This window comes from Artibeus jamaicensis, unplaced genomic scaffold, assembly GCF_021234435.1.
Source record: "Artibeus jamaicensis isolate MK-2021 breed Jamaican fruit bat unplaced genomic scaffold, CSHL_Jam_final scaffold_537, whole genome shotgun sequence".
Taxonomy (NCBI): domain Eukaryota; kingdom Metazoa; phylum Chordata; class Mammalia; order Chiroptera; family Phyllostomidae; genus Artibeus; species Artibeus jamaicensis.
This window is the reverse complement of record NW_026522047.1, coordinates 16,942,393-16,964,028: the sequence shown is the minus strand read 5'-3', so window position 1 is coordinate 16,964,028 and position 21,636 is coordinate 16,942,393. Positions and strand designations below refer to the sequence as shown.

General features: G+C 46.7%; 1 protein-coding gene across 5 annotated transcripts in view; it reads left to right on the top strand.

Annotated features, from left to right (window-relative positions):
• The window catches only part of ZNF827 (zinc finger protein 827), a 158,505-nt gene that overhangs the window by 131,007 nt on the left and 5,862 nt on the right, over window positions 1–21,636 (top strand). For 4 of the 5 annotated variants that reach the window (XM_037162374.2, XM_037162373.2, XM_037162375.2 and 1 more), the window contains 5 exons: window positions 10,857–10,994; window positions 13,037–13,208; window positions 14,242–14,408; window positions 19,524–19,715; window positions 20,043–20,220. In XM_037162374.2, the coding sequence (XP_037018269.2) occupies window positions 10,857–10,994; window positions 13,037–13,208; window positions 14,242–14,408; window positions 19,524–19,715; window positions 20,043–20,220 (847 nt within the window). Of the gene's footprint in view, window positions 1–10,856; window positions 10,995–13,036; window positions 13,209–14,241; window positions 14,409–19,523; window positions 19,716–20,042; window positions 20,230–21,636 lie in introns of all 5 variants that reach the window. The other variant, XM_037162377.2, reaches the window with a different exon arrangement.

The window sequence follows — 21,636 nt, the reverse complement described above, 5'->3', positions numbered from 1 at the left end:
GGGAAAGAAGACCAGAGGGATTGGGCAACAGGAATGCGGCAGAATCTCCAGGTCCCGCCATTCGCTCTTCAGCAAGGTCCGGGAGAAGCATTTGGGTTGCCCCAGTAAAGCCCACTTTCAATGTATGTGAGCACAGATGCTTCCTCTTTACAGATGGTGAGTACAGGGAAATTTAGAGTAGAACAAATCAAGACTATAACAGAGAGAATTGTCTCTGGGGAAATAAATGAGAACTCTCAGACTTTCTTCTTTGATTTATAGAATAATAGTGTAACATAATGATTAGTTAAGGCTTTGGAGCCAGACAGATTTAGGTTTGGGATAGGCTGTCACTCACCAGCTGAATGACCTTGAATCCATTGTTCAACCTCCCTGATCCTGTTACACCTGTGTGTGTGTGTGTGTGTGTGTGTGTGTGTGTGAATTGGAAATGGTAATAATAGTATCAAACGCATAGTGCTGTTATAAGGTTAAATATGTAAACTGCATAGTGCAGTGCCTTGCACATGGTAAATCCTCCGTAAGCATAAGCTATTGTTTTAATTATGCATTGTCTCCTTAATATACTCTTAACCAACTCAGCTATTGTTTTGCATAATGGAGATAAACTGCCAAAAGGGCATGAGCCTGGTTATACACTCTAAGCCTTTATCTGTTAGAGTTATGTTCTGCTCAACCATAGTGACTTCACCAAATGGAGATCCGTTTTGTTTTGTTCTGTTTTCCGAATAATAAGGAATTCAGAAGGAGGCAGTATAGGGCCAGTGCAGCAGTGGGAGGACCCAGCTTCCTTCTCATTTTTACTCTGCCATCCTTATCAGATGGATTTCATCTTCACGATTAAAAGAGGGCTGCTTCATCTCCAGACATGGGAGGAAGAAGAGCCCAGGTGGAAAAGCCTTTATTCAAAACTGCCCTTTCTTTTCCCCAGGAAGTGGTGGGGGCACGTGTCCAAGACTCTATCCCCAGGAATGTCCACTTGTACCTCATTGGCCAAAGCTGTGTTTCATTGCTAGCCCTTAACAACAGTGCAAGTTAGAAAGACGTGTGCATGTTTTAACTGGGCATGTTGCCACCCTAAAAAAATATAATTGTACCTCTGTTGGATACTGAGTAAACCAGCAGCTGCATCTGCCACAAAGCCACAAGAAGTACCTAGTTCCCAGGCCTGATGGGAACTAGCAAAGATTTCTTTTCTAGTTTAGCAAAGTTTCTTTTCTAGCAAAGATTTATAAATGTCCTCAACATTGGGACATTCTGAAGGCATTTGCTGAGACGTTAAGGCTTACTGTCATCACTGATCTGCGTAACTGGCAAGGTAGTCAGTCACCAGACCCTTTAGCAATGACTCCTGAACCAACACTGTCAGTTTACTTCTGTGTTGCACCGTAAACTTAGACCTCTCTTTAGTTCAGTGGTCGTGATCTTGGTGATACATTTGTTGAGGGTCCACTGATCTTAGAAACACAAGTAGAGAAAAAATGTAGAAGCCACATCCCAGTGTCCCAATGGATTTTTTTAAGGTTAAGTTGTATAGAAGTGACAGACCTCTATCCGTCAGTCAGCCTGGAATCAGTGATGCCCCGTGTTTGGATGCTTAGAAAAGTTCCTCAAAGTTCTCAAGTTCTATGTAATCAGCCACACTGGAATTAGGAGTACCCAGTCCTAGCCATTTTCTACAGGAATGCAGATTTTCTTCCATGAATTTTAAATGACCTGTGTATAAAATCAGGTGTAGAAAATTTTTATGGTTCTTTACCAGTTTAAAAGATTACAAGCCAATCAATGAGGATTCCTTGAAGCTAACTATTGCCCAGCACTAAGCAAAAAACAATGTTGTCCAACTTTTCTGGGTTGATCTCAGGATGTTTATCAAAAACCAGTTCCACAACCCTGTTTGGTTATAGAGTTTGGCATTGATTTCTTACAGCTGAGAGGAGCTTGAATGAGACAGTGGGACAAGTACGTAAGTTCTCTGGGCCCCGGTTTCCTTAAGTAAGAAGAGAGCACTTAACAAGGGGATCCTTAAGGTTCCTCCCTATACTACTAAGGTTTGGAGCAGACTGAAGACTGAGTCACTGGGGAAACCTTGAATCTGTTACCCAGCCCTGTGTACAGTTCATTGTGGGGTGCACGGGGGTGACTGAGACTCTGGGCTCTCTAATGCCCTGGTTTCGTTCTCAGGGAGAAGAAGGAGTTGGGTTCTGAGAAATCCGAGTCTCGACTTGATCTAGTTCTGTCAAGTAGCGTCCAGTAGAGCTTCCTCCAAAATTCTACCAGATGCATTTGTTTTATGAAAAATTCTGGAGAAATGCTTGATGGGTTTCACCTTCCCAAGACCTATGCATGGGCTTTGCCAAGTTTGTTAAGCATCAAGGTTTGAAATGAGCCCAAAGAAGATAAAGGCCATGAACTCCTTTTGTGTCTAAGACTCTCCACCCAGTGTTTTTAATTGGGCACAGATTGACGAAAACTATTGCTAAATTCTGCTATCTCGGCTGTCCTTTGAAATGGCTTCTAGGCTGGCAAAAAATCCCATACTTTGAGCGAGTGTTTGAAATGGTCTTTAATGGACTCTGGTTACACCAAGACCTACAGAGAGGTGGTCGTAAGGAACTTCATAAGGGATCTCTTAAGACCCGCCAAGTAACCCTCAGTTGGTGAGCCCTAAACAGAAAAAACCTTTTTAAGTATACAGTTAACTGCAGGCACCAGAGCAAAGACATTAACCTCCGAAGAGTCCTGAACCACAGCTGACTCAGTTCACCAGCAACGCTCAGAAGGTCGCAGCTGGTTTCAAGCAGAGGCCCTGCCAACAAGCCCAGAAAACTGAGAGACAGGGCCAGGAGGGACAGGGTCTAACCCAAAAATCATGTGCTCTGTCTGGACTTGGCCTGGTAGGTTTCAGCCCCCACAGGGGACTGACTCTAAATGCAGAGGGTTTCAGGTTTTCTGTTGTGATATGCCTTGGTGAAAGAAAGGAATGATCCCCATACCATCTGTCACGATGGAAACCCACGCGGCCCCAAGGCCTCTTCCTCAATGAGCAGCCGATGCGGATTTAGTCAATCTGGACAGTTATTTATGCGCTGAGGTCACATTTTGGCCCATCTTTTGCTTACGGCTTTAACCAAATAAAGCCTTCTCTCTCTGCACTTCTCTTGCCAAAGTCAGGTTGAGAGATGGTTCTTTGAGAGGATTGTTTTGGCAGGAGATACAGGGATCTTCTCACACAGTGAAACGCAGAGACAAAGCCAAATGATAACACCACTCAGGGGGGCTAAGTGATGTTCAAATTGAAAAGAAGCAAACTACAGTCCTTCCCTTTGCCCCCTTTGTCTGTTTGGTTTGGTTTTGTGGGGTTTTGTTATTGTGGGTTTTTTGTATGTTCTTTTATTTTTGTTTGGGTTTTTGTTTGCTTGTTCATATTTCTATCCAAAAAACAGCTCCCCAGATGTCAATGAAAGGTCCAGGGTAACTGTCTTCAGTAAGAACTAGTTTAGCTCAGAGGCGACTGGCTTTTCGGAGCCTCTCATTTGCTCTTCCTCTTGCTCCTGTATAGTCTGATTTTTGCCATATTGCAGTTTCTAACTTCTCTCTGGCTGGAAATATTCTAGGCTGACACTTTTGAGAAGAGAGACGCAAAGAAATCCTGCTGCCTGTGAATTGTTGCTAAATCTGCACATGTCCACTTATAACCAAAAATATTAAACTCAGAGCCAAGGAACAGGAGGGGAAGAAAAACCCCTTTCCTTGTCTCTTGTAGACTTTGGCGTTTGTTCCATAGCGCTCGGAGGAGCTTCGGTGAGGCCGTGGTTTAGTCTCGGCTCCCCCAGAATCAGCAGCCAGGTTACCTGAAGCAATGTCTTAAGTTCTTTGGCCTCAATCGCCTTATATGTAAGAAGGAAACATTGAACAAGATGAAGCGTGAACACTGAGCTAAGGTTTGTGGTAAGATGGTGACTTAGTTACTATGGAAACCCTGATTCTGTTATTCAACCCTGTACAAGTTGCGGGGTGCCCCGGGGCAGGCAGGGTGCCCTGGAATTTTAAGCCTTGGTTTCATCCTCAAGGAAATGAAGGGCTTGGATTCCATGAAAACTTGACCTAATGTTCTGTCAGGTCTGTCAAGCTCCCTCCCAGATTCTAACCAGATGGGTTTATTTCATGGAAAATTTGGAGAAAAGCTTAATGGATTTATTTCATCTTCCCAGGACCTGTGCATGAAATCAGACTTGTCCCCTTGGATCACTGTGTCATGACAGGCAGAGTTTAGAAGACTGTCTCTCGGTTATTAGGCCTCATCATTACGAACGAGGGGCCTCGGTTCACTATAAATGGGAAGAGCTAAGAGCCGTGGGCTGGGAATGGTAGCATGAGGGGCTGTCTTGGCACCCTGTCCCCGTGTCCCCAGCTGCATAGTGGGGGTGAGAGTGCTTGCTCCTGTGACCTCGGTTAACTTCATTTGGAACAGAAACCTGCTTAAGGAAGAGGAACGTCCCCAAACAACATCCAAGGCAAAGACCACAGGTGGAAAAATAGAGAGAAAAACACCTATTCGGAGAGTCCCAAGTAGCCAAGAATGTATGGATTTTCCAGGAATCAGAGTATAAGAACATGAAGAGAAATAAAATATGAGTAGGAGACAACATCCTCTGAGACTCTGTATAAAAGTATATACCTGGGGAGGCAAAAGTAGGATTATAGTTTGTATGAAAAGCAATACAAAATTAATAATAACATGAAAGTAAAATCTGTTTCATGGACTCATGGCTGTGAATCCACCCCTGCACTGGCTTTAGGAAAGTATTGTGTTATAAAAAAAAATGAAGAATTACAGCAAGGAAACCACCAACGAAATGCAACACCAACCTGTCGAATGAGAGAAAATATTTGCAAATCAAATATCTGGTAAGGGACCAATATCCAAAATATCTAAAGAACTTACACAACTCAAGAGCAGAAAAACAAAAATCAAACAATCCGATTAAAAAATGGGCAGAAAATACAGACGTTTTCTCAGGGAGGAGAGACACAGAGATGGGCCAACAGGCATGTGAAAGGATGCTCAACATCACTAAGCAGGGAAATACAAATCAAAACCACAACGAGATATCCCCTCACATCTATTAGGATGCTATTATTGGAAAGACAAGAAATAACAAGCATCAGTGGGGACGTGGAGAAAATGGAACACTTGTGCACTGTTGGTATAGAAATCAGTGCAGCCACTATGGAAAACAGCATGGTGTTTCCTCAAAAAATTAGAAATAGAACTACCACATGATCCAGCCATTACATGCCTGGGTATTTATCCAAAGGAAATGAAAACACTAGCTCAAAAATATATATGCACCTTCATGTTCATTGCAGCATTATGTACAATAGCCAAGACAAGGAAGCAACCTAAGTGTCCATCAACAGATGAATGGACAAAAGAAAAGATATGTACGTATGTATGTATATCACAATGGAATATTACTCAGCCATAAAAATAAGAAGATAATCTTGCCTCTAGTGGGAAAGAGCAGGAATGAAAGAAAAGCTGAGAGTAATTGTTGGCTTAACCAATAATGTGTCTGCCGGAGGATTTATGTTGAAGAGAATAATCCTGTGGCTTGTTATTAGGAAGAAGTGAGGAGATGGAACCTTTGGGGGTCAGGCTCATGACTGTAAACATTTCCTCTAATAAAATCATTCAATCACAGTTCTTGTGTTGAGTTAAAACACCTATTCAGAAGCAAATAGCCTTCTTTTTTGCTCTGAATTGGTCATAAACCTTACCTAATGCTATTTACAGGCCTCAGTCTTTCCCACTGTAAAATAAGAATAATGTTTATGTCCTGCCTCACGTGGGCCCTTTTATTCAATTATTCATGTATTCAACAGCTGGATACTAGGTGCCTACTATGCATCAGGCCCCGTGCTAATGCTGAGGATACACAAACAGGCACTGCAAAGCCCCTTTTCCCACTGAATCTCATTCCAGTAGGGAATGGGGCCAGGGGCAGATTTACTGCACACTGCTGCATGTTGGACCTGGGGTAGCTTTGTATTAAAAAGATGTATATATAATACATATGCTGTGTAAACAAGTAATGTAATAGGTAGAGAGGTGCCATAGAAGTTGTCATAAAAGTGCTTTGGGACAGAGAAGGGGAAATGACTCATTCTGCCCTGGGGAACTGGGGAGGCTTCAAGGTGAAATCTGAGATAGGGCTTGAAAAGGAGCTGGACTTCGCTGTGTGGAAGTGCAGAGTGGGGAGTGCCTTCTGGGGGAGGCATAGTTGACTCAAAAGCATTGGCAGCTTTTTTTTAATTGATTATGCCATTACAGTTGTTCTATTCCCCCCTCATTCCCCTCCACCCTGCACACCCCCATCCCCACCATTCCCCCCTTTAGTTCATGTCCATGTATCTCAAGTTCTTTAGATTCTATATTTCCCATACTATTCTTGCCCCCCCATCTATTTTCTATCTACTGTCTATGCTACTTATTTTCTGTACCTTCTCCCCCCTTCTCCTCCTCCCACTCCCCTGTTGCTAACCCTCCATGTGATCTTCATTTCTATGGTTCTGCTCCTGATCTAGCTGTCCTCTTAGTTTGCTTTTGTTTTAGGTGTGGTTGTTAATAACTGTGAGTTTGCTGTCCTTTCACTGTTCATCTTTTTTATCTTCTTTTTCTTAGGTAAGTCCCTTTAACATTTCATATAATAAGGGCTTGGTGATGATCAACTCCTTGAATTTGATCTTATCTGAGAAGCACTTTATCTGCCCTTCCATTCTAAATGAAAACTTTGCTGGGTAGATCAATCTTGGTTATAGGTCTTTGGATTTCATGACTTGGAATACCTCTTTCCAGCCCCTTCTTGCCTGTAAGGTCTCTTTTGCTTTATAGGAACCAGTTTGTTCCCAAAAGGGGGAGTAGCTCACTCCTCGGAGCCTTTGCTGGTGGGAGGTGACAAGGGAGCTGAAGCTGGGGTGGTGGCTGAAGCCAGGGGGTGAAGGACCTCAGAAGCCACGTGAAGGAGTTGGGCCTTGGGAAGCCATTGGAATAGAAGACGAGACTTGATCAGATTTGTGCTTCAGCAAGATTAGCCTGGGACCTGTGAGGAGGGGCTGTTGGAATGGAGAGAAGCTGGTAGCAGAGACCGTTTGGGAAGCATTTGCAAAAATCCTGGTGAGAGCTGATGACTCAGTGAGGGCAGTTGGGCTTCTTTTTACTTTCGTCTTGGTTTCTAAAAATTTTCGAAAACCAAAATGTAGAAAAACTGTACACACAAATATGTCCATGTTAGCTTCTGCATTGTTGTCTACACATTCACGCAATTGAAAAATGATATCTTTTTTTTAAACTTGTAGTGTGTGACCTCGGTGGTCGCTGAGCTAGTCTGTCCAGTGCACCGCAGTGGGGACGGAACACAGCACCTGTGTCTCGGAACCAGGCCGTAACATGGGCACCCCACAGGACACTTGCCACCACCCCTGCAGTGGCCTCCTTACAAGGGTCACCCTCAAGCTGGCTGATGCGTGGAGATTAGAACTTGCTTGTGTATCAGCTTTTAGAAGTATTTCTTCATCAACAGGTTCACAGTTTAAATATTTGAAGATATTTTTGAAAACTTTTGATCATCAAGAACTGGGGACAAAAACGTGTTCCTCTTTTCTGGAATGCCTCTAGGGGACCTGCGGTCACAGCTGGCAGCTCTCAGTGACAGTGCGGGCCAGTCCTGCTTCAAAAAGGCAAACCAATGACATTTAAAAGCCGGTCCTTGCTGGGTGCCCATCCCAGGCAGATCTCACTCTAGAACTAGACGGACAGCTTTGGGTAGCTGATTGGCTGTGTTGAAAGACAGAGAGGAGAGAGTCAAAAGATTCTGAGGTAAGATCACCAGCTTCTGGTGAATAGTTGGACATGTTGAAAGGCCAAGGGGAGGAATCAAAAGCGTTTCCGAGGCTTCTCCGGTGGCGTTTGGGTGGAACCATTCAGAGGCAGTGTGGGAGACTACGGCATCCGCTGAGCTGCTTCCAGCCCCGTGAAAGGGGGAGCAGGCCTTCGACTTCAGTCCTTGTTTTGTCAGTCATGCTGCTCCCCTGGAGCCTGCATCCATCCTCACAGCCTCATCCAGCTGTGATTTCCAAGTTCACGCACGGGGACAGGGTTCCCCACGGCTTCTGGTTTCCTTGGTGTGTGTGAAATGAAAACAGGTGGCCGCAGTACATGCAGACAGCAAGCGGGAAGAGGAGCTGATCCTTGGACAGGGCTTGGGGTCCAGGCGCAGGCAGGGAAGTGGCTCCTTGGTCAGGGACGCCAGGTGCTGGCTCTGACCTGCCCCCCCCCGCCCCCCGCCACTGCAGGCCGTTCTTTTTCCTTTGCCGCAGCCCAGGCTTCGTGGCTGTGAGAGTTTCTCAAGGCCAGTGGCAGGGATTAGACTTTTCATGATGCTTCAGTGTCTCAAGTACATGACTAATACTTGAAAGAATTAAGAGAGTTCTTTATTTTTAATTGCATCTCCTTGTTTGGTATGTGACTCAGTTAATTCATTCTTGTTGTGACTGTATTGGGAGACCCTGTTCCCCCTTGACCTCTCCTTGTCATTATTACTGTCATCCTGCTCTGAAGCACTGTTGTGATTACACACTGAACCTCCCTCTCACCGCTGCATGGCCGACAGGCCCACTGCTCGGACTCAAGGACAGTCTCAGAGTGGTTCTTGTCCTTAGCGGGTCGATGGCCTCTCTAGTCAGCCCCTTTCCTCCATAATTCTGTCCTTTCCCCTTTAGGAGGTCTTGGGCATACATTCCAACTTGAACAAGACCAGCACTTGTCTCTGAGTGCCAAAGGTCAGTGTGGGCCATTAACACAGATAAATCAATAAATGTGCCTTACCGCGGTTGGCATTGCCGGCAGGTGCCTCACAGCAAACCTTACTGCAATTTCACCATCATTCCATCACTGCCCCACCCACCCTTCTTTCCAAACACACCTGCACTTGTTTCTCTTTCCCATAGATTATACTATCTGGCAAGTCTGCATGAAAGTGAAAATTGATCCAGTCGATGGACCCAAATACAGGTGGCGGCCTATATTTGGGAAGCAGTTGTAATCAAACTGAGTGAAATAAAGTTCTCTGTTCCCAGCGTTTTCCCTGAGTGGTGGTCTGAGAATTTCTGTCTGCTTGGATCTATGAGAAGTCCTTCCTACCATGTAATTATCACCACATGCTCCTGGCTGCGTAAGGCAGTGCTGTGCTATAAGAAGATTCACTGTAATTGACTGGGGTAAAGGACAGGATACTAGCCCCGTAAATCATTTGTCTTCTTCAAAGTAAGACCTAAGGGCCTTTCAGTGGTCCAGGCAACTGTCCTGGAAGCATCTATTCCTCTCTTTTTGGTACTTCCTCTGTCTCCCGTCTCCTTGTATTTCTATAGAAGGAATGTCTGTATGGTCCAGGCAACTGTCCTGGAAGTATCCATTCCCCTCTTTTTGGTACTTCCTCTGTCACCTGTCTCCTTGTATCTCTATAGAAGGAATGTCTGTATGATCCATTGATGTTCAGGGAGAGGAAATAAGGTTAAGAGAGTTAAAGGTAATCTTATGGATGATGGTGAGAAAATAAAATATTTTAAGATGACAGAGGCTATATTAACATCCATTTATTTCATTCGTGGCTGGGAATTCATGTGCAGATAATTTGGGTCAGTCACCATTGTCCCAAATACAACGGGACGTTGGGGAAATGCAGGTTGTGCACTTGTGCGGTAGAGAGTTTTATGCGGAGGAGTGTCTCGGTCGGTTCACACTATAACAAAACAACGTAAATGTATTTCGCACAGTGCAGGAGGCTGAGTGTCTAAGATCAAGGTGCCAGCGTGGGCATGTAAGGGCCCTCGTCTGGGTCACAGACTTTTCACTGTGACCCCCACATGGAAGGAGTGAGGGATCTCTGTGCCACTTTTTCTGTAAGGACATCAAACCCATTCATGGGGGCTCCACCTTGCGGACCTAAGTACTTGCCAGAAGCCCCAGCTCCTGACACCAACCCTGAGGGGTTGGGATCTCCACTTAACAAATGTGGGACACAGACATTCAGATCAGAGCAAGCAGCTTGCACTTGTCATCCCTGGGCCTCTGGGACATAAGTTCCCAGGCAAAGATGCTGTGGCACCCTTTTGAACGTAGGGTAAAACTTTTTGTTATAAAGGGCAGTGAAAGCATATTTCCTTCCAAGGGATTTCCTTCCATTTGTTTTCAAATCAGAATCTGAGACTCAGCATTTTTGATTTACTATCTTGTGGCAAAATCTACATATACGGAATTGTCCCACGCAGCTCAAGCATTCAGCAGTTTTTTATTGAGTACCGTGTAGAGCAGACACAGCGCCGAACCATGCTACCAGTCTAGCGGGGGTGTCAGACTCTTGTTCACGGGGGGCCACGTCAGCCACATGGTTGCCGTCAAAGGGTCAAATGGAATTTCACCTCCTTAATAGTTAAGAAGTGGTTACATTTTACAGTCCTGAAATTATTTCGGTCCTTTGAAGGCAACTGTGAGGCTGATGTGGCCCCCGATGAAAATGAGTTTGACAGCCCTGTACTAGAGGGTTGATTGGCTGATCTTTAGTGATGAAAGCAAGGGAACACAGGAGACCTGGCCACCAGATCACATCTTTCAAGGGTAACCTTCTTAGAGGCAGTAAATGAGCGTGCAGACCAGCGCTTACAGGGACTCATCCGCAGCTACCAGCCACGCTCTCCAGAAAGAAGCCTCTGCTTGAATCCTGAACGGTGCCTGAAATCAAATTTGTTCCTGCTGCCTTGTTTATCCCTCACAACGTTTTGTTGTTTTGGTCCAGAAACAGAAAAACTCGTGCTAGAGGCAGGCAATGGGTTGCCGTCCTGGAAATTCAACGACCAGCTCTTTCCCTGCGACGTGTGTGGGAAGGTTTTTGGCCGACAGCAGACATTGTCCCGACATCTCTCACTGCACACAGGTGAGTCAGGGCCTCGTAGCGGTGCCCTCCCCAGTCCGGATGCCCAGCTTCTCTCTTATCGAGAAGCTGGGAGAATTCTCACAGGAAGTGGAGGGCATGTTTTCATCCCAGCTTCTTCAGGCCATTTGACCGGCCAGGTTCAAGCAGAGCCCTGGGAAAGGGTTTTTATTTGTATCCAAAGGACTGTTAGAGTTCAAGTAGGATGGATGGGGAAAGATGCACACGTAGGCATATCTGGGTAAAACTCCTCGATTCTAAGGCATGTACTGCTCTTCTTGGCCCTGGGGATGGGCCTGCCTGCCATCTTATTGGGCTCCTCTTACTGTAGGTGGGCAAAGGAGGGACACAGCGCCTCAGTGGAGGAACAATTACTGTCTTTATTTACATAAAGTAGTAAAGATTCTGTGTGTTGGGAGAGGAAAACAACCAAGTTAAGGAGTAAAGGAGGAATAAATGTTAAATTAATCAATGCAGAAAAATCAAGTGAAGGCGAAAAGAAACATGGTAAAGACCCTGGCTGGCTAGCTCAGTTGGTTAGAATGTTGTCTGGCTATGCCAAGGCTGCAGGTTCAATCCCTGGTCAGAGCACAAGAAGCAACCAGTGAATGAATGCATCAGTAAGTGCAACAACGAATCAGTGTTTCTCCCCCACCCTTCCTCCTTCTAAAATCAATTTTTAAAAAGTACGGTAAAAAAAATCAATTGGGAACATAAACTAGGATGGAAATAAAATGACGGTTTCAATTTTTGCACTGAAGGTCAGACTTCTTAAAAGTTCAGATGTAGCTTATTTATAGGAAAGGCAAAACAAAATGATAAAATAAATAGAGGTTTTGCTTATCACATGAAATCAAAAAGAAGGCAAGGCAGGCAGTATTAATATGGCCAGATTAATTTTCTTTTTATACATATTTTATTATTTTTAATCTTAAATATTAAACCGCCAGACAAAATTTACTCATATCCTTAGCCACAAAAAAGTCTTCAATGTTAGTGGAGGCTTCAAAGGGCCACACATGCCGCATGTACTTAAGTGAAATTTAAAGTAACCAAAGGCCAATAAAATGTCCTGCTTAATCTGCTCAAAGAAAAGGAAAAACATCAAAACACAAATTTCAGACATCCAGAAGGAATGGAAAAAGGAACACTTCATGCCTGCGACAAACAGTCTCAGTTCCGATCAGAGGAAAATTCAGAGGCCGCCTCTAATAATGATGGTGCCTCACGTGTGTTGTAAAAAACCTCTGTGTTCTTCCCAGAGAAGGAGGTAAGACAGGTTTGTTCGTTTGTTTAAGGCGAGCTCAGGATTGCAAAGGAAGAACAGCAAGGATGGAAAACGAGGCGGTTTTTGCCTTCCGCTCCCATCCGTTCCCTTCAGCGGCACAATAAGAGCAAAGCCTGCTCCTTTCTCTTTAATTTGCCTGATTAACCAAATGAATTCAGACTGCCGCTCTGGAGACAGGCCTGAAACACTGTCAGTTTTAGGAGAGACTTTCCATTAAGGAATTAATTGAAATGTTTTATTTTATTTATGCAAAATGTAAATTTTCTAATTAAATTCTTTCACACAGATCTTTTTTTTTTCTTTAATTTCATTAGGGTTTTTTTATATGTCTTGGCTGACCCTGGCCTGGGCTTAGAGAGAATGATGGGGCTTCTTTTACACACCCGTCCTATGAACACTGTGTTTCCCTCCCCCACCCCCAGCATAGCACCCACCCACCCTGGCACGTGGGGAGCCATTTACATACTCACGCAAGACATACTATGCTTTTAGCTCATCTTAGCCTGTGGGTGTCCAGGAGAAAGCAGATGGTCCAGTTGCCCTGGGACTTTCTTTCATCTTTGGAAGTATTAATACAGGCGTGCCCTGCTGGGTAAAGGCTTTTTAGATATTTACAATTCCAAGGCCTTTCCTTTGTCCTTACTTGAAACAAGACAGGAGCCCCCCTTTCCTGGGAACCGTGAAGTGGTCTCTTGCAAGGTGTTGGGATTTCCTTTCTGAGGTCAGCGGGGGTCCTTTCCTTTTCCTTTTCCCCCAGAGGAAAGAAAATACAAATGCCACTTGTGCCCCTATGCTGCTAAGTGCCGTGCGAACCTGAACCAGCACCTGACCGTCCACTCGGTGAAGCTGGTGAGCACAGACACTGAGGACATTGTCAGCGCCGTCACCTCTGAAGGCAGCGATGGGAAGAAGCACCCTTATTATTACAGGTGAGGTGCAGCTGAAACCCGGTGGGCCAGCCCTCCCGACACGCCCTTCCCATCTGCGAGGTGGACGCGGACATGACAAGGCCCCTCTGCTCAGTCGGTACATGTGCCTGCGTTTTCCGTGCTGCTTTGCTTAGATTGGGCCCTGCAGCTGCAGCGGCTCCTCTCCTCGCGTGGGTGCCCTGGTGGAATTCATTGAAAGGGAAACAGCCTTGAGGTGGCTCCCAGGGGTGGAGCCGCAGAAAGTGGCAGGGCTCTGGGGGTGATTAGCGTATAGATTTTTGTGCGTCTAGTCAGCTCCTCCCTTTGTAACTGAGCACCTCGCTGCTTCCTGGGGATGTCCTGAGGGGAAAAGAAACTGGGACAAATAAGCCTGAGAACCCTGAGGCAAGTGTTATTTTCCCTGAGTCATGTTGTCCTTCAGCACCTGGATTCTATGGTTTTTTCCCCATACCCTATCATAAATCCGTATTTGGTTTGGTTGCCATAAAACCCCAAGTTTCAGGCTTTTTACCCAAGCTTGTCCACGAGAGAGGCCATACGGGTTGGTAGAAACTTGCTTTTGCATGAAATGTCTCCATGGACATGGACGGGTGGCTTCTGCCAGGACTTGTCGCAGGCAGGAGCGCCGTCCCACGACCTGTGCTTTCATTCCTGCACGGAAGGCAGTGGAGGCTCGAGGGCGCACAGGGACCGTATCTTGGCAAGGCTGCTCTGCATCTTTTTGCCCAAAGGAATCCGTTAGGAGACGTGCAGCATCTGGAATCTGTAATTTTTAATTACCTTTACGATGATCTGGCATCATTAGAGCATGTGTGGGATTGTCTTCCACGCTGGCACCAAATCCTTTTAGCACAATGACCACCGCCGGGGCGTCCCAGAGAGCAGAAGCACTTCCTAAGGCAGCGAGCCCTTCGGCAGCAGGACGTGGGTATGAAGAAGGTGCGCTCGCTGTGCGCACTGAGTGTGAACGGGTAGCCTCCATTTAGAATATCACTCCTCTTTCTCTCCCCTCTTTCCTTCATCACGCATATAGCTGTCATGTGTGTGGATTTGAGACCGAGCTCAATGTCCAGTTTGTCAGCCACATGTCACTCCACGTGGACAAGGAGCAGTGGATGTTTTCCATCTGCTGTACCGCCTGCGACTTCGTCACCATGGAGGAAGCAGAGATAAAGGCTCACATCAGCACTAAGCACACAGGTGACCCTTCCTGTCAGTCCGTCTCCTCCGTTCCCCGCCCCCCCCAGACTGCCTGCGCCCCAGGCAGAGCCATCCTCATCGTCACGGGACACTGACATTCCTTCCTCATAAGGAAGGGCATCCCCCAGGTAACAGAAGCACATGTCCCTGTAGCCACTGCGCCATGGCCAGGCACAGCCTGTGCACCGGCTGAGCTGTTGGCTTGTCATCACCAGCATCATGGTGACAGCCATTAAGCTCTCCCATTGGCAGGGGCTGGCACCTTTGCAGGCTGAATCCCACGCAAGCCTCGTAACGACCCTCTGAGGCCAGGACCACTGCTGCCGCACGGTAGGGGCCGAGAGCCAAAGCTTAACAGAGGTGAGGTGTTCTGTCCCAGGCCAACAATGGGTGTGATTCCAAAAACTCAAGCCAGGGCAGTTTTCACCCAGGAGATGTCTGTCTGTGTTGCTGCTCTTCTGGCAGCCCCACACGACCCTTGGCAAAGGCTGGGCCTCCCTGGGTTGCTGGGCCAGGGCACCGCACACCTACCTCTGCGGGCTCTGCTTCTCGCCAGGAAACCACAGTCCTGACACTCTCCACAGTGACGCGTGGCAGGCCTGTGCAGGGGCAGAGAAGCCCAGAGTCTCCTGAGAGAGCCCAGTTACTCCCTTGGCCACGGCCCGAGACTTTGCCAGTGCTCGCCTTTCATTGCAGACTCTTGCCATCCTGGTTAACTTCTTCCATTTAATGATGTTAACATTTGACTTCACTATGCAATTATCCTCACAAGTGATGGTTACAAATGACACCAGCGTGGAGTCATTATGTGAGAATGAGGAGGAGCTCTCTGCGTCTGCAGTGCTTACAAATTACGAGCTGATGTTGCAGACTGCAGCCCCGGGTGCTGGGTCGGCCCCTCACATTGTCGGCACTGGAGGGATTCAGGAAGCCGAGTGTCCCTGACAGCTGTGCTGACGATGTGCGTGGCCGAGAAGGGTCTCTCTGTGTTTTCCTGGCCGCCTTGGTTCCGTGGTGCCAACAGCAATAAAAGCTTGTTTGTGCCAGCAAGCTGAGCAGCTCTGACTTAGAGGTCCGCAGAGAGCCGTTCTGCTGAGCGAGAAGGTGTCATTCTTACAGTCGGTTGTCTGACCATAGCCACATTAGCACCACAGGCTGCAGGTGAGCTGGGAAACCCACGTGGAAGACAAACGACATTCAGCCGTTCTGGAGTGGCGCGTGGAGGGACAGGCCGGCCTCTCTCCCATTTCTACTGGCTTCTCAGATATTCTACTTTATCATCTCGCTCTCTCATTCTTCTAACCTTCTCCACACCAAAGTACACCCAAACCCAGCCAGCAACTTGCCTCCTCCTCCCCCCTCCCCAGCCCCCTCCACCACCTTCCCACCTCAAGAAAACCATAGGACCACAAAGGCTGGAAAGAAACTGGACTTACTCCCCACTTTTGTGACTCTCCTCTAATGTGATTGACGCATCACAGGCACAGGCACCTTTTACTCTAGTGCCCTGGGAAATCTGCACTGCTGTCTTGCTACCTACATGGAGTTGTGATCTACAGGATGAGCTTGAATCAGCACAGAACGTTTTTATGTGGCCTTTCTCAGACTTCCTTGCTGGCTACTCTTAGCCAGGGTGCGTGTGGATGGGGTGCGAGCAGCTGTCTGCAGAATGTCCTCCGTTTAGGTGTTTTTGCAGTGGTCCCTCCTTACTGTCCTTCTCCCACTCCTGGCTCCTTGTCCCTGCAGGGAGTATTAGCAAGGGGGAAATACTCCCTCTGGCGCTCGTGTGGCTTCCTCAACTTCCTCAATGCAAATTTTGCTGCAATTTTTAAATGTAATATTGGCTTTGAGGACTTTGAATAGCTATTTGGGAAATACAACCATCAACACCTAACCTCACACTGACACCAAAATAACTCCCACAATCCTTGTATACAAATCTGGCCTAGAAAGACTTGAAGAAAATAGACTGGAATGTTCATCAAACACAGTGAGAAGGATTTGTAAAAGCTTACAGCATGACAAGAAATCACAAAGGAAAAGAATCAAGAGATTGGACACATGAAAACTACTTTTTTTTTTGCAAAAGAAAGGAAGAAGAGAAGGAAACTTCCCCCACGGAAAACATGCATTCTGAAAATGTGTTTGTAAAAAGGACCAAAAAAGCTAATACATGTATATAGAAAGTTCACCTGCTGAGAAACACTTTAGATCTCTAAGTGAAGAATGTACAAAGAACGTGAACAGTCAACTCACAATACAATAACAGGTAGTCACTTAATAACATAAGGAAAAACGTGCAACCTCACTAAGCAGTCAGAGGGAGGTCCTGAGTGGTGTGTGTTGATCTGTCCAGTTAGGAGCACCTTTTATAGTGTGGCCCAGTGCTGCCGGATGCTGCTGGTGGCCCTGCGCCCACGGCCCTGCAGGCGGTAGAGCTCGGGGAAACAGTTTAGGTGATATATACCAAGAGGCTCGAAGCTGCAGTGGTGTGGGACCCAGTAATCCCACCTCTGGGAGTGTGCCTGTAGGGAAGGAAATCTGCCAGCAGAATGGTCATTTTAACCTAAAATTTAATCTTAAGGAAACATCAAAGTAGATCAGTAGGATAAGTCCACTCCTTGGGTTGGCAGCACAGTGTCCCTGTATTTTCTATCTTAACACAAAACAGTGGGGCAGCATTGAATTGGTTTAGGGAGAATTGACATCGTAACAATATTGAGGCTCCTGAACCATGAATAATATAGAGCATTCATAGTCTTGTGGTTTTTTTATTGTTGTTCAAGTACAGTGGTCTCCATTTTCCTGCCACCCATTACCCGCCTTTCCCACCCCCACATCCCACCCTCAGTCCTGCCCCCCTTTGGCTTTGTCCAGGGCCTGATAGCATACCTCCCCCCATCCAGCCATTAGGTCCATTATGTTATTGTGTATTTACTTACATATGTGTTATAAACCTTACATTATTACTGGGTTTTAAAAAAAATTAGTTTTATAACCTTTTAAAGAGATTTCAATAATAAGAAAAACCCACATATTGACCCCCGTGGTGGTTCTTCCTTCTTCTGTGCACGTCTGTTTTTACATCTGGCATCATTTTCCTTCTGCCTGGAGAATTTCTTTTAACAGTCCTTGAAATTCAGGTCTGCTGGTGATGAATTGTTTCAGCTTTTTTATGTCAGGTTTGGGGTTTTTTGCCTTTTTTTCAAATATGTTTTCATAGTTGTTTCTTCATTGCTTTAAAGATGTTGTTCCACTACTTCTCACTTGCATTGTTTCCAGGGAGAAATCTGCTGTCAGTCCTTATTTTTGTTCCTCTGCACATGATGTGTCCTTTTTCATCTGGCTGTTTTTAGGATTTTTCTTTACTACTGGTTTTGAGCAATTTGATTATGATGTCCCTTGTATAATTGTCTCCATCTTCCTTGTGCTTGGAACTCATAGCGCCTTTTGGATCTATGGGTGTACGGTATTCCTCAAACTTGACAAGTATTTGGCCTTTTCAAATATTTTTTCTGCCATCACCACTCTATCAGGGACAACAATTAAATTTATATTAAGCTGCCTGAAGGCCTCCCACAGTTCACTGAGGCTCTTTTTATTCCTGTGATTCTTTTCTGTTTCATTTCGGATCATTTCTATTGCTATTATCTTCAAGTGCACTGGTCTTTCCTTCCACAGTATCTAAATTGCTAGTGATCCCATTCAGGGTATTTTTCATCTCAGACATTGTCATTTTCATCTAGAAATCTGATTTGGGTCTTTTTTTATATCTTCCACTTCTCTACTTAACTTTTTGAACACATGGAATACAGTCATATCACTGTTCTTATGTCCTCATCTGCAAATTCTGACAACTGGGTCAGTTTTCATTAGGTGATATTCTCCCCATTCAGGTTGAGTTTTCTTGTTTCTTTGCATACCTAAGAATTTTTATTTGGGTGTCAGACATTGTAATCTTTACCTTATTAGGTACTGTATATTTTATATTCCTATAAATATTCTTGACCAGTTAAGTACTTGGAATCTTTGATCCTCTCGGGTCTTGCTTTTATGACTTGTCAGATGTGTCTGGCACAGTGCTCCATCTAGGGCTCATTATTACCCACTACTAAAAGATCCTCCCCAGTTTTCTACCCAATGCCCTGGGAATTACGAGTTTTTTCCAGTCTGGCTGGTGGACACAGGCACTGCTCTCCAAGCCTTTCATATGGCTTTTTCCCCTCCAACACATGCTCCGACCCGTAGTCTGCTGAATACTCACAGGAGACCTTCTGCGGTCCTCTGAGTTTTTCATCTCTGGTGCTCTGTCCTGCAAGGTCCAGCCATGCTCATCTGCCAGACTGTCAGCTCTGTCTCTTCAAATCAGCACGTGTTTCGGGCTCCACCTCCATCCCCCCTCCCTACACTGCAGCCTGCAAGGATGCAGGGCAATTGTAGGGCCCCCTCTTTTCTCTCCTGCCTCCCAGGGATCATTTTTTGCCATTGCCAGATGTCCAGGATTGTGAAAACTATTGTTTGAGGTGTTCTGTTTTTTTCATTGTTTTATAGTGATGGTCAATTCCATCCCTGATACACTATGTTGATTGGAAGCAAAAGTCTACCAGCACTAGATTTTCATGGTCTGTTGATAGTTTACCCCTGGCTTGGAGGGAGACTTCAGTGCACTGATGAAGAGCATGGATTCTGGAATGAGACCAACTGACTAACCTGATGGTGCCTCCCTTCCCTCATCTGTAGAATGGGGTGACAATAGTTGTGCCTCAGCAGTCATTGTCAGAGAATAAAATGAGACAAAGCAGTGAAAGCATGACCCAGTTCCTGGAACTTGGTAACATCTTAGCTATTATTGTCATTTTTATTTTAATTATTGTAAGGCCTCCATAAACACTCATCCAATGAATGAGTGCCTGCTTTTGGTCCCAAGTACCGTGAATGTCATTGCCATGGGTGACTGGGACCCGGGATGCCAGTGGGTGTCCCGGAGGAGCGGGGACCCTCAGCGTGTGCTCCCTGGGTGACGATGTGGCCATGAGGCCCTGCCCCACCCCCCACTGCTGCAGTTCTAGGGTTTGTGTCTCCTGAGGGACAACCTTGCATTGTTTTATTCTGTAGGGGAAGACATGAAGACCCCGAGTGAATCAAACAGCCCCTCATCATCCTCCCTGTCTGCTCTGAGTGACTCTGCTAACAGCAAAGACGACTCAGACAGCTCCCAGAAAAACAGGAGCGGGAACAACCTGCTGGTCATCTCCGTCATGCCTGGGGGCCAGCCCTCACTGAACAGTGAGGAAAAGCCCGAGAAAGGTAACGGAGCAGGTGGGTTGGCCTGTGCAACCCGCCACCCCTGCCCCCCACTCTGGAGGGATGACCCCCTTGTCAGGAGTGGTGTTGGAAACAGGGACTGGGTCCAGGAATGCTCCTGTTGGCTCGACCTGCACCCAGTCTGGGGTAGAGGGGCGGGGCGTGTGACACTGCCTCCAGAGCTGTCACTTCTTTACACAGAGACGCAGGGAAGAGTGCTTGGAAGGGTGTACATTGGGGTGAGGGGTGCAGAGAGGGGGTCTCGGCCCTGCTCCTGCCCTCCTGGCCCTCTGCCCCATGCACCTGTACACCTGGCTCCGGTCCTTCCAGGGTTCGAGTGCGTTTTTTGCAACTTTGTCTGCAAGACGAAGAACATGTTTGAGCGCCACCTGCAGATACACCTCATCACCCGGATGTTTGAGTGTGACGTGTGCCACAAGTTCATGAAGACTCCCGAGCAGCTGCTGGAGCACAAGAAATGCCACACTGTCCCCACCGGTGGGCTCAAGTAAGGAAAGCAAGTACAGAACCTTTTACTGTGTTGTTTTTAAACACCCCTTCCCCACCCTTCCCCCGCCCCCTTTCCTGAAGGTTCTGGGGTCACAGAGAGGGAGAACTGGGCACAAGGGGAGTGCGGCAGGCACCTCGGCTGCCTTCAGCTGGGTATGAATTAGGCCTGTCCCCAGGGGGCCGGCAGACAGCAGCAGGAGAATCCATCGCACCAGATGGCTTGTGGGAGCAGACCAGCACTCGGGGGTAGGCTCCTCCTACACTGCGTGAGTTCTGTTCAGACTCGATATTAGTGTGCTTGGGCTGGTGTCCCCAAGTGTAAGTCATTACACTGTCACTGCAGTTCTGTTTTTCTAGGTGATTTGCCACACATCTTTAAATAAGCATTTCAATCACTCCATCCACACCCCTCCCCAAATACTGGGACTTGGCCTGTTTGAACAGGCTGGAGACTGCGTTTTTCATGCAAGGCCCGTGTGCCTCCTGAAACATCCCTTAGGCCTTCCCGGGAGCTGGCTTTGGGATCTCCCTGCCTGAGATCTGACCTTTCAATCACGTTACTCATAGGTCACCACCCCCGACCCCCACACACAAAGACCAGGACAGTTAGCATCGTCACTAACCAGTATTTGCAAGAAGCCCTCTGGTCCGAAGTGAGGCTGATCAGTCCTTGCCCAATGCACTGTGCATCTGGCTTGATAACCAGTGCCAGAGGGCAAATGAGGAATAAAACCTAATTCCCACCCTCAGGAAGTTTATGTCCTGCCACAACCAGAATTGAATTTGCCAGCGATTCTGAAACTGGGTCCCTGTTCACAAGGCGCTCAGGGGCTAGAAAAGAGGAAGAGGCGTACGTCAGGCCCAGAAAGACACACCATTTTCAAGGCAGAATTGTTCATGTTCAGCTGAAATGACTTTGTAATTTAAAAGAATGGAAAATTACATTTTACTTAATGCAAGGGTGGGGGGAACCTTTTTAAAACATTTTGATTTTTGAAACTCACAACTTGCCAGAGGGGTGGCGTCACTGTCCTGAGTGGGCGTGGGCTGGAGAGACCCAGGACCCTGGGAGTTGAGCGCTGGGGGCCACGCAGCAGGGCCTCCCTGCAGCTCCTGCCTGGTCGGACACCCGCCCAAGTAGCAGAGCTGGGGAGCAGCCCCTGCTGTGAAATTCCATTTTGTTTTCCTCTTGGGGATGCTTAGGTGGGAGGGGGAAGGGGGGTTCTCCATGAATGGGGGAGGGGTGGTTATAATCCAAGACGACCAGGACACTGGGAATTCGATTTGTTTTGTTCCCACTGCCCCTTTCTAAACATGTGTGCACTCTTATTTAAAAAGCAAGGCCATGTATTTCTGTGGTCAGACTAGTGCCCCTTGCCCTTCCCAGTAGCCCTGTCACAGCCACCAAGTCTGT